The sequence below is a fragment of the Barbus barbus genome (assembly GCF_936440315.1).
Source record: "Barbus barbus genome assembly, chromosome: 11".
NCBI lineage: Eukaryota > Metazoa > Chordata > Actinopteri > Cypriniformes > Cyprinidae > Barbus > Barbus barbus.
The window spans coordinates 2,533,632-2,546,331 of NC_136739.1; the positions used below are offsets into that span (position 1 = coordinate 2,533,632).

The 12,700-nt window shown below is 40.4% G+C and overlaps 1 protein-coding gene across 1 annotated transcript in view; it reads right to left on the reverse strand.

The window, feature by feature from the left end:
• The window catches only part of LOC306876866 (neuropilin-2-like), a 76,143-nt gene that overhangs the window by 8,826 nt on the left and 54,617 nt on the right, over positions 1 to 12,700 (reverse strand). Inside the window, exons 11-14 of the mRNA XM_079428302.1 lie at positions 6,955 to 7,032; positions 5,976 to 6,119; positions 2,969 to 3,234; positions 2,763 to 2,859 (exon numbers count right to left, since the gene is read on the reverse strand). Coding sequence (XP_079284428.1) covers positions 2,763 to 2,859; positions 2,969 to 3,234; positions 5,976 to 6,119; positions 6,955 to 7,032 — 585 coding nt within the window. The remainder of the gene's footprint in view (positions 1 to 2,762; positions 2,860 to 2,968; positions 3,235 to 5,975; positions 6,120 to 6,954; positions 7,033 to 12,700) is intronic.

Below are 12,700 nucleotides of genomic sequence, written 5' to 3' on the forward strand. Positions count from 1 at the left end.
ATATTTTATTATATCTTTTCATGTGACAATACTGAAGAAATGACACTTTGCTACAATGTAAAGAAGTGAGTGTACAGCTTGTATAACAGTGTAAATTTGCTGACCCCTCAAAATAACTCAACACACAGCCATTAATGTCTAAATCGCTGGCCACAAGAGTGAGTACACCCTAAGTGAAAATGTCCAAATTTGGCCCAATTAGCTATTTTCTCTCCCAGGTGTCATGTGGCTCGTTAGTGTTACAAGGTCTCAGGTGTGAAAGGGGAGCTGGTGTGTTAAATTTGGTGTTATCGCTCTCACTCTCTCATACTGGTCACTGGAAGTTCAACATGGCACCTCATAGCAAAGAGGATCTGAAAAAAAGAATGGTTGCTCTACATAAAGATGACGTAGGCTATTAGAAGATTGCCAAGACCCTGAAACTGAGCTGCAGCATGGTGGCCAAGATCATACAGCGGTTTAACAGGACAGGTTCCACTAAGAACAGGCCTCGCCATGGTTGACCAAAGAAGTTGAGAGCACGTGCTCAGCGTCATATCCAGTGGTTGTGTTTGGGAAATAGACGTATGAATGCTGCCAGCATTGTTGCAGAGGTTGAAGGGGTGGGGGGTCAGCCTGTCAGTGCTCAGACCATACGTCGCACACTGCATCAAATTGGTTTGCATGGCTGTCGTCCCAGAAGAAAGCCTCTTCTAAAGATGATGCACAAGAAAGCCCGCAAACAGTTTGCTGAAGACTAGCAGACTAAGGACATGGGTTACTGGAAGCATGTTCTGTGGTCTGATGAGACCAAGATAAACCTAGTTGGTTCAGATGGTGTCAAGCGTGTGTGGCGGCAACCAGGTGAGGAGTACAAAGACAAGTGTGTCTTGCCTACAGTCAAGCATGGTGGTGGGAGTGTCATGGTCTGGGGCTGCATGAGTGCTGCCGGCACTGCGGAGCTAAAGTTCATTGAGGGAACCATGCATGCCAACATGTACTGTGACATACTGAAGCAGAGACTGGGCCGCAGGGCAGTATTCCAACATGATAACGACCCCAAACGCACCTCCAAGACGACCACTACCTTGCTAAAGAAGCTGAGGGTAAAGGTGATGGACTGGCCAAGCATGTCTCCAGACCTAAACCCTATTGACCATCTGTGGGGCATCCTCAAACGGAAGGTGGAGGAGCGCAAGGTCTCTAACATCCACTAGCTCCGTGATGTCGTCATGGAGGAGTGGAAGAGGACTCCAGTGGCAACCTGTGAAGCTCTGGTGAACTCAATTCCCAAGAAGGTTAAGGCAGTGCTAGAAAATAATGGTGGCCACACAAAATATTGACACTTTGGGCCCAATTTGGACATTTTCACCTAGGGGTGTACTCTTGTGGCCAGCGGTTTAGACATTTATGGCTATGTGTTGAGTTATTTTGAGGGGACAGCAAATCTACACTGTTATACAAGCTGTATATTCACTACTTTACACTGTAGCAAAGTGTCATTTCTTCAGTGTTGTCATGAAAAGATATAATAAAATATTTACAAAAATGTGAGGGGTGTACTCACTTCTGTGAGATACTGTATGTAAATTTATTAACACAACGCTTTAGCTCATCATAACGACTTTTGTGTAGTGGAGGGGTCTGAAATGCCAAACGCAGGTTAAGGAGAAACAGAAAAGTAATGAAGGGAGGAGAATGGGATTGGGCTGTGTGTCATTTTGGCAAACTGTGATGTGTACACACACACACTCAAGATTGCCAGAGAATCAGAATGCCAGTTCAGAATGTTTGGAATGCATTCGCTTTAAAAGGAACTCTGCAGAGAGACATGGGATAGATTTGGCAGCGGTACAGAGCTGGCGCATGCACATCGAACAGCTTTAATTAATAAGAGCAGTCCCAAAGCTGGGGGCCTGTGGCGGAAGTGTGTACGTGAGCAACTGAATGACAGTGTGTATGACAGCTCACATCAATTTTGATTCATAACTAATCCTGCTTTTGCTGATCATAGTTTAAATATTATAAGTCACATGTTCTCAGAGAGAACAGCAATGTTTTGCTCAGTAAATAACCTTCACAGTATTGTTAGTGACTGGTCGTGTAGCGAAGAGCTTTGTTTGACATTAATGTCTGTTTGTGAAAAGCTACACCATCGAGAGCAGGCCTGTCTGGTTATTCCCTGGCATGGCTCTGGAAAGCTCTGTTTACAAGAAAGAAGAAGGAAAATAAACTAATCAAACATAGATTGGGATCAGAGCCCACAGGGTGAGTGTGGCCTAGTTTTCAGCTTTTTGTGCGAGCCCAGCACTTGAAAAACACTTTCTGTGTGATACATTTTTTCTTGGGCTTGAATGGCAAGGGAAGGGTGGGCATGGAAAGCAGAATGGATCGTTTTATGACATGCTGAGTAAAGAAAAAAATTTTGCTGGGTAAATTTAGAAAAAGTATATATATATTTTTTAGTTCTTAAAATCTATAAATATTTTTTACCGGCCAAAAAAATATATTTTCAATATTTTTAATTAAAATTAAATATTTAAACATATAAATAACAATACATAAAAATTCTTATGGTTTTTTTCAGATTTAAAAAAAATAAAAATAATAATTTTAGTTTTAGTGGCTTGATGTAAAGGTTGTTTTTTACTCGTCAAAGAAATTTTACTTGCATTTGGTGCTTGGCAGGTGTTGATTTTAGTCCCTCTTGACAAATATGGTGGATGACAGTTGAAAGAGAGAAAGACAGCGAGACAAAGAAAGACCCAGATGTTAATACTTACGTGTACACTGCTCAAGCTCGATGCTGGAGCTCATATGGATGTTGTCGACCCAGATGTGCCCTCGACTGCCACGCTCGAAGAAGCCCTCGATGACAACCTTACAAATTAAAGAGAAAAGAAAGAGAATTAAAGACTACATTCAGATCAGCACGGTGTTACTGCTGTCAGTTCATCCTATATTTCTATCAATATAGTAACTGTCATACCTGATATTCTTTAGGGGACTGAGGCAGGATGGTACGGCCTTCTTTCCACATGGGCCCCTGGTCTCCTTTCAGCGCCCAGAGCAGCGCCTCCTCCTGGTCATCGTCCCGGAGCAGCACACGGAGGCTGTCCTGACCTTCACCCTGCAGCTGGTAGTAGAAGAGCAGACAGACGGGACGGCGCTCTGGTCCCACAGACGGGCTCATTAACCGTGCACGCTGCAGCTCGGACTTAGGACTCGCCTCCACGTACATAAAATTTCCCAAATCTGTAGAGAGAATGAGATAAGTGATGATGTTAAACATCTTTTGTTGGTCCTGGAACAAAATTGCAGCTAAATAAACATGTTCCTAACTCCCCAACCCTAACCAGGATGTAGATACAGGAATATGTCCTACTTAGTGAATCACTGTAAGCTACTTTTTAATTTTTCTGTTCTTTCTCACTGTTAACCTGCATTGAACATTCTGGTATGTTTTTATGTTTGCAAAATGATAAATAATTTATCTTTTTTTTGTTTTGTTTTTTTTTTTAAGTGGAAGTATAAAATCCGCTCTGACATAAAAGCACATCCCCTCTGTGTTCAGAGGAAAGAGTCTTTACAAGACAATCTCTGTCATATCCCCATCTCAGTAAAGCGGAAGAAAAATGAATGGGAGAAGAGAGGAAGAGCGGAAAACGATGTTCAGAGAGGAGGATGGGAAACACTTTGTGAGTGATCGGACTGGACAGCATGGCACCAAAAATTATCATCATTACCCACGCTGCCTGAGCTATAATACGGAAGCTCCCACCTTCCACTGATGCACAGAGACATGGCATAGTGATTTCTTTCCGTTCGCCCTACTTTGACACATTTCTCATCCCAAACTTGATTAAAATACAGCACTGAGATCAGAGATCAGATCAGGCTGTCACTGGGCCTCCTGTATGAGATGCCTAAATAGATTATGCATTTAATTAATGCAAAATAACTTCCACTGTTTGATCTTGGGTATACATATTAAAAAAAATAATTACCCTTTCAAAAGGAAAGTTCATAGCTCGGAGATTGTTTAGTTTAGGTTGATGTGCCTGTGAAGTAACCAGAGGGCAAGGAAAGGTACTTCTGGGATTATTGTTTTTAAGTGGAACCTTCAACAACTACAGTTAATTAAGTTGACTGCATATTAACCCTTTCTGGACCTCTGGTTTTCTGTTTCCTGGTTAAAACACTGGGGTATGAACACTCTGGAGTGCTGTTCCAGGAGCCATAGGATCTACACAGCTTACTGTGATGTTTTATTGGAGTGAGCTGTGCTATAAAGTGAATGAGTTGAGCAGCTTTTGTCCAGGGATGCTGGGAAGTGAAGCCAGAAACATACTCCATAAGTATGCATTAAAAACAAATCAGTGGTAACACTGTGGAAGCCCATTTCTGCCTCTTTCTGCCTGGATTTTTTTACTCACAATTACAATCTCGCAATTGTGATTTTATATCTCACAATGTGACTTTATATAATTTTATTTTTTTACAGGCATATCTATTTTTTACACACACACACACACACACACACACACACACATACACACACACACAAATATATATACATATATATACACATATAAATAAAGGTGTATTTTAGGAAAATACACCGGCACTTCAATAGAGAATGCAGTCAAAAGAGAAGGTTACTTTTTGGCCCCAGATGATGTACTTATAACTGTGGCTTACCAGCCAAACCTAGAACCTTTTACCTGAAGGACTATTGCTGTTGTACCAAAGCACTACTTGCAGCAATGTTAGGAATGCATTGTGTACTTATGTTACGAATTGGATTCAGACACATTTCAGACCCCAACAACAAGTGAAATCGAGCTTGAGTACTTAGAAGTTTTGCATTAGAGGATCTACACAGTTTGTTTGGAGAAGGTGAGGAATGTGAAGTGACAACCCTGGTGTAAAATAGTGAAGAAACACAAGAGAAGGTCTCGAGCTTGGGGGTGCTCTTAGTTTGGGAATGGTTTAAACAGGAGAGGATTCTTTCCTTTTGACTCCTGGATCTCTCTTTAAACCCAGACATGTGGAAAACAGCAAATATTGTTTTAATAGCCTCCCAAGGCAGAGTGCTCCAAGAAAGCATGGGGGACATGGAGAACTGTACATTTATGTGTGTGTGTGCTCAGAATTAGAGAAGCACTCCCAGTTTTTTTTTTTCAAGCAAGTTTGATAAAGGTCAGGTAAGCTCAGGGCTATGAAGAGAGGAACAAACTCCCAGAGGAGGAGCGAGGATGGACTGAGAGAATGACAGATACTGTTCCCAGATTTCAACTATCACATTAATTACACACCAGTAATGAGACGGATGGATGGAATATGAGAGGTGAGTGCTTGTGCATGTGCATATGTGCTAGTAAAGAGGACAAGGGCAAAGGAAGGTCTGAAAACGTCTTTTAAAAAAGTGCGGTCACCATACAGCACTAAAGTTTTTTTCAGACCTTCTACCACTGTCCCTGTTTATTTCCCCAATAAGTCTTATTACAATGTTTCTCAATTGCTTTGGCACATTTTTTGAAATAGTCTAAACATTCTCTAAACTGTGAGTGCAAATGTCACAACTGTTTGCTGGAACTTCAGAACTTTATTGCATGTCTGCAAAATGTAGTTACTCACCCAAAACATTTCATTCATTCTTCAAAACCTAGTTATCGTGTCAGTAATTTGGCCAAGGCCACCAAAATATAAAGTATTTTTGTCATCGTGTGAGCCACACTGGTCAAAATGTTTAGTCGTTTTTTCCCCATGACAGTCAACCATGGAAATTAAGGTTTTATAAAAAAAAAAAGATATTTGTTGAGACGAGTCAATAGTACATAATAAAAACGTATATGAACATTTGTATTTATACACTACATTTATTTCCCAATGCTACCCCAAAATTCCCAATGTTTATGTTTGAAGAGATTATAGTGTAAACATTTGTTAGTTTGTTTTAGGCTATGTGATATATTTTATTAAGATGGACTTACTGTCAGATCCCAGTGTCAGGTCCAGACTAGGACTAGAGGAACTATACAGAGACCATTTCAGCTCGGACATGGGGTCATGGGTCCATCCACACATACTCTGCTCAAAGTCACACAGACCACCCAGTGACGAGAGAGTGGTGGGAGCTGAGGAGAGAGAGAAAGAAAGAGCAAACCAGATTATACTCATTTTCCACGACCTCAGACCCCGCTGTAGGCTATGCCATAACACACACATACTGTATGTGCCTCGTGAAATCGCTAGACATATTTGTCTAACTGCATAGCTGACTATAGTCGTGTAAAACTATCTTGGTGTAAAGCCTATATAGTCCTACTATACATGTATTTTGTACTTGTATATTTTCTATATTATATATGAACAGATTTGTCTCATTTTACACACACAGATTCCTGTCTCACTGCGTCTATACAGATTTGTCACATCTCACTGTATGTGACAGATTCCAGTTTCACTGTATATGCACTGACTGGCTCTGCTGATGCTGGTGCTGTGTTAACATGCAGACACAGACAGACTCCAGCACAGCCTCATCTACATGGAGCGCTGTGCCTCAGCATTTAGCGGGCCTATCCGTCATTTAGCGTCAGCCATCCATCCAAAGGCATGCTACTATGCTAGTTAGCATAATGTTAGCGTTCATGCAGCGAGCCTCTACTCATCAACACATAAGTGTGTACAAATGGAGGGGCGGCAATCTGTTATTAGAGCTCTGGGAAAAGCAAGGCTGCAATTTCACTGCAGAGTACTGTAAATAAAAGTGTATGTATGCATGTGTGGTATACTGAAATGCTTGTTTATCTAAACACATAGAAAGATATGCTCCACTTGATTTTCTCATTTCATGTCAGTAAAGTTTAGAGTCTTCGTAATACACATAGATAAGACTGAATTTATCGATTTCCACTCTGTAATGATATCTGATCTCATTAAATACAGTAATTTGCTCTGTTTGATTACCTGGTGTCCTGTAGGCAGTACTTGTCTCCTCGTGAGGAGGGAGGGTAGGCGTTGCAGTGTCAGGAATGGTGGTAGATTCTAAAAGAAAGTAAAAAAAACAGCACATATTAGAAATAAGACATATACTGTGGACTGGGAAAAGGTACTCTAAAGAAAGATCCTTGTACCAGTTCTGATTTATATGCACACACACACAAACACTTCTCAGATATGAAATGACAGAATAATCACACACGATCGCACACAGGCAAGCATGCCCACCAGCATCTGTCCTCCAAAAAGTGACCACAACCACCAGACACACGTGAAACAGACCGAGACAATTAAAAATGTGCAATGCACCACATGCACACATTGTGCGTTTACAATAAGATAAATATTACAAAACCACAACTAGAGAAAAATTCTGAGCATCTGAGAACTATTTACTGTGAAATGCTATAATTGAGAGAGAAAAAGTATATTCTGTAGAATAAACAGTTCATCAGCACTGCCATTACACCTCGGACCACTGCAGTTACTGTACCAGTTACCCACAATGCCTTTAAATGTGAAACCACTGTTCCCACAGCTATTTTCCATGAGTCACAAAACCTTTAAAGAGGTTCCCTCCATTGACACGGTCTATCGCTGACTTTCATTTTCATGCAACAAAGAAGTTCACACCTATAGCCTTATTTCTCTTCTTTCTCTCGTCAATGAATTAATGTTGTGTTTTGGCCAAAACAATGCAAGCCAGACGGCAACAAAAACGTCAATGTCGGCGATTGCAACAGTGCTCTTGCGTGCTTTCTACGGTGATAATTTATTATGACAGAAAATGTTAAATCAGCCGTTGCATCTCTCTTCGTTCACCGCGGGGGATCGAGTGAATGAAGATTTAGAGACAACGAGGCGTAAATGAGTAATGATTGTCAGCTCTTAAAGTCATTAATGTCATTACTCTTAACAATTCCCCACTTAATTGGCAAATACGTGAGTGGCGTAACACTAATCATGTAGACACTTTAGCACAACATGAAAACGAGAGGCCTACTGTAATATTAATATGTTGTTAATTTCTATAAGCGGGTGCGTACATGAAAGGGATGCACCAGCTGGCTGCTTCTGACATTAAACTCTATTAATTTTCTGCCCTTTACAAATGCAATTAACCTCCCAGCAAGTCCTGGATATCTGGGAACTGAGAGCTCTCTCTCACACACCTAACACACCTTTCATTCTTTAGTCTCACATGCATTAAGTGTGAGACACTCCTGTCCCGACTCAAATGTTTGGGATTGGTAAGACTTTTTAATGTTTTTGAAAGAAGTCTCTTATGCTCACCAAGACTGCATTTATTTGATTAAGAAAATACAGTAAACATATTTATATTGTGAAATATTATTGCAATTTAAAATAACTGTTTTCTATTTTAATTTATTTTGAAATGTAATTTAATCCTGTGATGCGCAGCTGAATTTTCAGCATCATTACTCCAGTCTTCAGTGTCACATGATCCTTAAGAAATCATTCAAATATGCTGATTTGCTGCTAAAGATACATTTCTTATTATTAATGTAGAAAACAATTGTGCTACTTAATGTTTTTGCAGAAACATGATATATTTATTTTTTCAGGATTCTTTGAGGAATACAGAGTTTAAAAGAACAGCATTTAAAATAGCATTATATCTCTACACTGTAACTTTTGATCACTTTAATGCATTCTTGCTAAATAAAAGTATACATTTCTTAAAAAAAATCATATTAATAATGACCTTTTGAACAGTAGTGAATGTTTCCCTTGTTCACAGGATGAGCCAAGTATCATAGTATCGTAGGCTGATCGTTTTCATTTACTTGTCAGTTATCATAATCTTTAACAATTTTCAATATTATTTACGAAAATGTTAAGACTGACACCTGACATTTCTCTTCAAATGACACTCATTTCTATTCACTCTATGTGAAATATGCTGCTGATTTCTCCTGATACCTGAAGCTCAAGCTATGGATCAGAGCAAGCCACGGCAATAGATTTCCAATATGCTCCAAAGCTCTATTGACGCAGCCAATTGATCTGGATCCCAGAACTCTCTGGGCGTCGCCTGAGATTTCCTGCACAGCCTGATAACACATTAAGGCCATGAAATGTTTCCAAGTCTCAAAGACAGACCAGATATTTACAAGCAAGGGCTAGTTTTGGGGTCACTCCTCCTCACCCTGAAGGATTACCTTGTTTTTAACCTCTGGATTCAGGGCACAGAGCAGAGTCAGCCCTGGGTCCTCTCTCGTGGGCCCCGCTGAGCCTCGGCAATCTCTGACTCGGCGTTTTCATAGCAAGACGGAAATTTTTTTTCAATTATGTAGAAAGCATTGGAGTAAATGTATGCCCCTGGCAGGTGAACCGGCCGTACTTCAGCGCCTGACTGAGATCTTGAGCAGACACTGCATTACAAGGAGAAACAAAGACTGATGTGTGTTTGCGAGATTGTGCGGCGTAACAAACAGAGAACAGGAGTCAGATCGGATCAGCAACAGAGAAAGTGATCATCAAAAGCTGATGTGAGTGTATTTTAAACAATGCATTCAATTCACAACCACATTAAACGAAATGGTAAACACAAACGCATACTTAAACACTGACGCTTATTCATATGCAACCTAATTAAACATTTCCAACTTGAAAGACGAGGGTTTTGGCCTCCAGAATTCAATAACAAGGCCGTTTTCCAGCAGCACTAATAAAAGCTTTTGTCTCTGTGTCTTTTGAACACAGAAAGTAACAGAAGGTTTATCGTGTTATCTCTTGAGCTAGTAAATTCCCCAAATGCAAACACACTGATTTCAGACAGACCTGTTTGCTTGGCCTCAGAATTAAACCAACAAATCATCTCCAGGTGATGGATATCAAATATGCTTCACATGCCTAGAAATATTCAGGCTCACAGTGTTTATATTCACATCAGATGTCTTCAGAGAACCCTGCTTCAAAACAACAGTGGCGATTTATAAAACCAATCTTTGACTGGCTCGATGGAGAGTGAATACAAACATTTCAAATGTAAGAAAATGTACAGTTACAAAATGAAGGATCATCTTCAAAACAGTTTTTAAAGATATACACTGCACCTAACCCTTGCTAAAGTACTATGGTGGGTTGTTTAGCACCAGATATCCAATCATAAACCTTCTTCATGCTTGTCTATATGCAGATGTGTTGCAGATGGTAAACAACGATGGCAAACCATTAATTGCAGTGATTAAGCTACAGTATGTTTCACTAGACTTTACCAAAAGAGTTTAGCCGAAATGAAATTTCAAACCAAATCTCATGAGAAAACTCCACTGAATACTTGAAACAGTTGTGATACTCTTCAAAATATATTCATAATAAAAGTCACACAGGTTTTGAAAATTCTATTTTTTGGGTGAACTAAAAGTATACATGAGATGTCCAGTAGGAGAGCTGTACTGTACACTGGAAATACCATATGCAGGCATTATATAAGGAAGAGCTGGGAAGACGTGCTGTATGGATAAAGACGAGTGGAGATCAACCTAAATATTTACACTGGGAGGATATGAAGAATGACATGTGGGCTTTGTGGGTAAATGCCTGTGTGCAAACATGGGTTGTGTAGGGGGACTACACTAAGTAGAAACACGTGGTTGATAACTTCAAAGAGCCAATTCAACTAGACGAGGGAAGCTGCTGTACTTCAGCTCACATGCATCCATCCCGATAGAGAGATAGCAGTGAAAGACGGTGAGGGAGAGCCTCGGTTTTGGCGAGAGAATGAGGTTGAGCCAGAGAGCAGAGAGAAGTGATTACACCCTCCTCGTCAAAGATGAGAAGACGTGGAAACAATTTTCCATCACATCACCAGCTGCCCAGGAAAGGAACATTGTGTCTTAAACCACACCCACTGTTCCCGTGATGGACAGCCACAGGCCCCGCCCACACATCTGAGAGTGATCAGTGAGCACTGCACATGCTGAGATCTATTTCTCTCTCTTTCAGGTGTGTGGCATTCTGGCTCACCCAAGGATGGTGTGTTTATGTTAGTACTATGCGTGGGCAATAGGTTAGAGCAGAACTGAGAGTCAAAACTCAAGTGTTTTAAGGCAAGTCAGCTCACTCATTGACCATCTTGGCCCTTGCCAGCAATTTTATGTCTAAGTAATAGGTGTAAAATACAGCTCTTATATACTTGAATAGTAAAAGTCTGTCAAGATTTTCAAACCATATTTTAAATCTTCACAACAATGACATCATAAATTTTAATTTATTAGCTCAATTCAAACTGAAACAGCTATTTTCAGGCTGGTTCAAGTAAAAAAATTAAAACTGAAAGACAGGACTTCCATTTTTATAGGTGCTGTAATGAGTGTTTCTTCCATTATTTTTGTATGAGTGGTCCATCTTCTTCTAGTGGGAACTTTCTGTAACAGACTTTAACTCGCTACTTCTTTACATCATTCTTTTCGGCTAATTAACTGCAGTAACCCTGTGCTCCTGAATCTCAGAACGTCCACGTAGCCTGAGCAGGGAGAGACGTCCAGGTGAGTCCAGCCCAGTCTCAAGGGTTGCACGCTATGGTAAAGGTGTCTCTCTGCTGCGCCTGCCATTTTGAGAGACGTTGCATCCAGCAGAGGACACTGTCCTCACTCTTTCTATCCCTCTCTCGCTCTCTGTTCTCCCAGAGACAGGAACCTCTGGCTTGACGTGAGTCCAGTAATGAATAATAGAAAAGGGTGCCTGATTGAAATATCTAAAGTCCCTCTGTGTGTCTTTCACGGTCTTGCTCTCACAAGGTCCGTCTGCCTTGCCTCTGTTTATTTATTCATCAATTCATTATTTCTCTCCTCGTGTCCCTCAATCTAAATTTCCTTCCTCAGGGAGAGTGATGGGATTTGGGGACAAAATCGTAGCTTAGCCACAGCTCAGAATAACTCCAGGAATACATGACCTTAGTTAATGTGTATTTGTACAGTATATAGGAGCAGTATGGTATATTTAATGATGTATAATTTCAGTTTGTCAAATGTAATGCACAGTTAAATGGTCATTATCATTAAATAAACCATGTCAGGGTGATCAGAACCACGACATGGAAGTATATGACTGTACATTATCCTGCTTATTACATGGCTGCTTACCAAATGAATGGACATTAAATATTGATTTAAGTCTAAATTATTTTTTGCATGTAAGAAGAAAGAGACGAGAGAAATTGTTTGCTTGGGGACAATGGTCAATTTTACAATTATGCGGTCATTATACTACTCAGAATCAAGTATTCCAGAGCTGATAACTTGTATTAACCTCTCTTTATATTAAATTAAATGTGTGTTTGTGTTTGTGTGTGTTCGGGCAGTATACAACTATGAACGCAGTGGCAGATGTGTGTGATTGGTGTAAACATCTCTGTGCAGTGGAGTGAGACTGATGTGGCCCAGTGAATATTTAACGTCCCTCTCTCTCTAGGAATCCCCACGGCCGCTCAAAATCAGAACAACAGCAGCCCCGGCCCCTGCGTCACTCACCCTCGCACCCCAGCTGCAAACAACCACAATTTACCAAAGTACAGTGTGTTTTAGAGAGCTGAATTAGGACGATCTCATTCAAACGAGGTCTTCAACGTAGGTCTGTATGTTTTTTGTTGTCAAACGGCTCCTTTGAGGACCGGTACTGTTAGTGATCACTGTGGATGTGCATAACATATGGTAGGAAATGAAACAGCCATAATGTTATGCATACA